The sequence below is a fragment of the Sinocyclocheilus grahami genome, unplaced genomic scaffold (assembly GCF_001515645.1).
Source record: "Sinocyclocheilus grahami isolate Dianchi unplaced genomic scaffold, SAMN03320097.WGS_v1.1 scaffold599.1, whole genome shotgun sequence".
NCBI classification, from domain to species: Eukaryota; Metazoa; Chordata; class Actinopteri; order Cypriniformes; family Cyprinidae; genus Sinocyclocheilus; species Sinocyclocheilus grahami.
This window is the reverse complement of record NW_015505778.1, coordinates 914,813-919,432: the sequence shown is the minus strand read 5'-3', so window position 1 is coordinate 919,432 and position 4,620 is coordinate 914,813. Positions and strand designations below refer to the sequence as shown.

At 34.8% G+C, this 4,620-nt stretch overlaps 1 protein-coding gene across 1 annotated transcript in view; it reads left to right on the top strand.

The window, feature by feature from the left end:
• The window catches only part of ghrhr2 (growth hormone releasing hormone receptor 2), a 7,959-nt gene continuing 3,339 nt past the window's right edge, over positions 1-4,620 (top strand). The window contains exons 1-9 of the mRNA XM_016240715.1: positions 1-54; positions 199-316; positions 1,392-1,490; positions 1,616-1,725; positions 3,166-3,263; positions 3,411-3,543; positions 3,664-3,817; positions 3,921-3,981; positions 4,124-4,190. Coding sequence (XP_016096201.1) covers positions 1-54; positions 199-316; positions 1,392-1,490; positions 1,616-1,725; positions 3,166-3,263; positions 3,411-3,543; positions 3,664-3,817; positions 3,921-3,981; positions 4,124-4,190 — 894 coding nt within the window. The remainder of the gene's footprint in view (positions 55-198; positions 317-1,391; positions 1,491-1,615; positions 1,726-3,165; positions 3,264-3,410; positions 3,544-3,663; positions 3,818-3,920; positions 3,982-4,123; positions 4,191-4,620) is intronic.

Sequence of the window (4,620 nt, the reverse complement as noted above, 5' to 3'; positions counted from 1 at the left end):
ATGGACCTTATTGATGGCTTCGTCATCTGGACTCTTATGGTTACATGTGAAGGGGTAGGTTATGTGCATGTTTTTGGATTCTGGTACCTTTTTCATTGAAAAAGCAACTATTAAATAAGATATGCAAAAAAGGTTATTCAAAAGATTGATGTTTCTTGGGAAGTTCTTAGAGTGTGCATGCACTTACATGTTTTTCAGATGAAGACAGTTCATCCTGAATGTTCTATAGTATTGCATCTACAAGAAAAAGAAGCTGAATGTCAGCTCCAAATTGGTTTAACACAGTCTTTGTTCAACTATAATGCTACCAATACAGGTGAGCTTAGTCACAGATAAGAACTGCTACTCAAAACCTGAGAAATTGCATTTCGTCAAGATGTCAACCCATAATCTTGAACCTTTAATGTGATACTTTAAAAGGATAGATTATCCAAAAATGAAAATTCTGTCACCTTTTACTCACACTGACGTCATTCCAAGCTTGTATGTTTCTCCTTCTTCTTTGAAACATGAAGATGATTTGTGAAATGTCTCTATTTTTTATTCATACAATAGAAGTCAGTAGTATCCAAAATGGTTGGTTACCAACATTCTACAGAATATATATTTTCTGTGATCAGCAGAAGAGAGAAAGTCATATAGACATACAGGTTTGGAATGACATGACGGTGGGTAAATGATTACAGAATTTGTATTTTTAAACGCTCTCTTTAATTTGCAAATAAAATGCAAATATAGGAATGACTAAATATAAAGCTCTAAGACATAAATTGTCCTCGTTTATAGGCATATTTAAATACTGAGTCTTATAAAAGACTAAAATGTGACCTGCATTGTCAAAGGGATAGTTTACTGACGATGAAATAATAATTATTTTTTTTAAATACCATAAAAGTAGTATGTTTAAAGTTAAGAACAGACCAAAATTCTAATCATTAATTACTCCATTAATTACTGTCATGGTCCATTCACTTTCATTAGAATTTACTTATTTATTGTTTTAATTATCCGACATCTGTACGGAACTACTGTATAAGATATGTTAAGACATACATTGTTTATAAGACTACATGCATAATTTATTAGCATTAACAGTTACAGGAGTTCACAGGAAAACATGTACTTTTGACTCGAGCTGAATAATGACACTGTTGTCTTTTTATAGCGGCTTTACAGCAGAATTTTGATTTGTCATATATCTGATGCATCACTGATTGTGTTACTTCCTTGTTAAATACAGTAATGCTGCTTTGAAATAATCTCTATTGTATAAAGTGCTATATAAATAAAGGTGGCATGCCTGATGATAAGAGTCAATTTATTGTAATTGATAGTTTGATGAAGAAGTAGACTTCTGTAATCTTTAATTGTACCACTGTGGATGTCTTCAGGTTGTCTGGTTGAGTGGGATGGTGTGAACTGCTGGCCTGCGGTCAGTGTAGGAGAGAGAGTCTCAGTGTCTTGCCCACCTCCTCTCCTCAAGTCCCATGGTAACTTCAACAGCAACACCATTGTAACATAATAATTCCTACTCGTTTTGCAAACGTGGCCATAAAAGTGCAATGCAACAGTATGTCATAAATGTAAAATAAGTGTTTTTGATTGATTTCTTTAGAGCTGATCACCCGCACCTGCACTAGTGAGGGATGGAGTAGGCTGAGTGTGTCTTATTACAATGCCTGCTTTCAGGAAAACAGCACAGAGCAGGAAGAGACTGGACACACAGTAAACAACTTTGAAGAACTCTATATTTGATATTATGTGCAATTAACTGAATGTTATGGATTACTGTGTTTCTGGATCGGTTCTAGGTTCTTGCAGAGTGTTATTGTACTGTCAGAAGTGAAGAGTGTCATTTTTGCACCACCAGTGTTACCAAATGTAAAAAGATCTGTTATCAAACAGGTTTCCTGAAACTTCCACTTTGTCCAAATGGTTTTAAAAATAATAATAATAAAAAGTGAGGTGTAAGAAATGCCTCTCGGTTCATATTTTACAACATGTTTTGATATTTTATCCGATGCACCGACATTCATACAAAATTTTATGCAATGCATTTGCGTCAAAACACTTTTTGGGGTCCATTGTTTACTTTTTACACAATTGTCAAAAGTTTTGTGTTTAACCTGTGGCAAAAGTGTTTTGGCATATTGACAAATTGGAATATCCTATACTTAACTTTATTTAATTATCTGTTAATATTAAAATAGAAATTAAAACAACAAATATTTGACACCAAAAGATGGTGCTCCATGTTCAAACTCAAACCTTAAAGGGTTAGTTCACCCAAAAATGAAAATTAGGCTGTGTTTTACTCACCCCCGAGGTATCCTAGGTGTATATGACTTTCTTCTTTCAGACGAATCCAGTCCAGTTAGATTAAAAATTGTCCTGGCTATTCCAAGCTCTATCCTTGCAGTCAGCGGGTGTTGCAGTGCTTCAGTCCAAAAGAAGTGAAATAAAAAGCGCCCATCCATAAAAAAAGCGGTCACTAATTAGAAGTACAAAACGAGGATTTGTAAAGAAGAATGTCAGAGGATTTCTATACAAGCCAAGAGGAGACTGGTTTTCCTTTGCTAAAGTAAGAAAACTTTGCTTCCTTTGCTCCTGTTAACAAACATTGGTTTTCACGAGACTCACCGGCGCATGCGCAACGCTGAACTCATACATCATTCGCCCAGAACTGCTTCCGTGTACAACTGTTGGCGCAAGCTAAATTAAAGTGATTATTATGTTTTGAATATAAATATTTTTCTTACAAAAATGCATCGATTCGCTACAGGAGGCCTTTGCTCACCCCCTGGAGCTGTGTGAGACATTTGTTATAGATGGGCACTTTTTATTTCACTTCTTTTGGACTGAACCTCTTCAACACCCGCTGACTGCAATGATAGAGCTTGGAATAGCCAGGACAATTTTTTATATAACTCCGACTGGATTCGTCTGAAAGAAGAAAGTCATATACACCTAGGATGGCTCTGGGGTGAGTAAAACACAGCCTAATTTTCATTTTTGAGTGAACTAACCCTTTAAAGCAATCATGTTACAGGAAGAATTCAACTCATGAAAAAATCATACACTTCACCTTTAATTTTATTGAATAAAATTGACTCAAGATGAATCGAATGGTTTCTAAACTTGATATTTTCCATTTTACTGTGGCAGCGAGAGTACTTTGCAAGGGTGAAGTTGATATACACAGTTGGGTATGGCGTGTCCATTGGCTCTCTCTGCATTGCAGTCTTCATCTTCTGCATCTTTAGGTACCGCTTTCACTTCTTGCTTCAATGCCTTTACTCATTCACTGTTATGATGCATGCAGGAACTCAATTGTGGTGACCTTTTTTTGACATTTGCATCAATGAATGCTGATGTCATATAATATTGCCAGATTTTCATTAACCCCACAGGAAGCTTCTGTGTACACGGACCTACATCCACCTCAACCTCTTCTCCTCATTCATCCTGAGGGCTTTGGCTGTGTTTGTAAAGGATGCAGTGTTATTCGCGGATGAGACTGTCAATCACTGCACAGTCTCCACGGTACGTTACACCAAAGAAATGACTGATAAGATCAACATAAAAAAAAGCCATAGCATGAATCATATATTTTAAAGTAATCATCTGCCGCTTTGTAACTGAATGCTATATTTCATCTGCCAGGTTTTGTGCAAGGCTGTGGTGACATTTTTCCAGTACTGTGTGTTATCAAATTTCTACTGGCTGCTCATTGAGGGACTTTATCTTCAGACACTGCTAGCATTCACCTTCACCCACACAAGAAAATTTTTCTGGTGCTATATTCTTATTGGCTGGGGTAAAACCACATTTTACATTTAAATCAAGTATATTTTATACACAAACTGCTGATTATATAACTTATTCTTAAATGCCCATATATTGTTTTCTCTGTATTACAGGGGTACCATCTGTCACAGTAATAATCTGGACATTCTTCAAACATAAATATGATAATCATGGGTGAGAATGAGATTTCTGCGGAGTGCATTTGGACAATTACTATATGGGAAGCACAGTAACGAGATCTGGAGCTAACAGTTACAGAAAATGTATAAATGTGCAGGCATGTATCATAAACAACAGTGTTTTTATGTGTTGGTAGGTGCTGGGATGACCTGGACAGTGGCTATTGGTGGATCATCAAAATTCCCATTTTGCTCTCTGTATTTGTAAGTTTATGCAAAATACAGTACCTGTTTGATTAAGACAGGCTGTTTTTTTTTTTTTAAATCTTTTGTTTATTTATTCTTTCAATATATTAATATATTATTGTAAATTGATTTACTTGCTGTTAAAATATTTTCTCCTATCCCATTTTAATATGCAGTGAAAACTACAGTTAAGGCATTTGTAGCATTTGCTTGAAAACACTGTGGCTATGGATTGGTACACTATAAAAAGTGGTAACCTGCAATTCTTACCTTAAAGAGCTCTTTCTACCTCACATCATCTATAAAACAATAGTTTTGTTATAAATTAATGTATTTGGGTACGTTCGGTAATTTTTTATTTTTTTTACTTGAATAAAACCAGTTTATATATATACAGTATATATATATATATATATATATATATATATATATATATATATATATATAT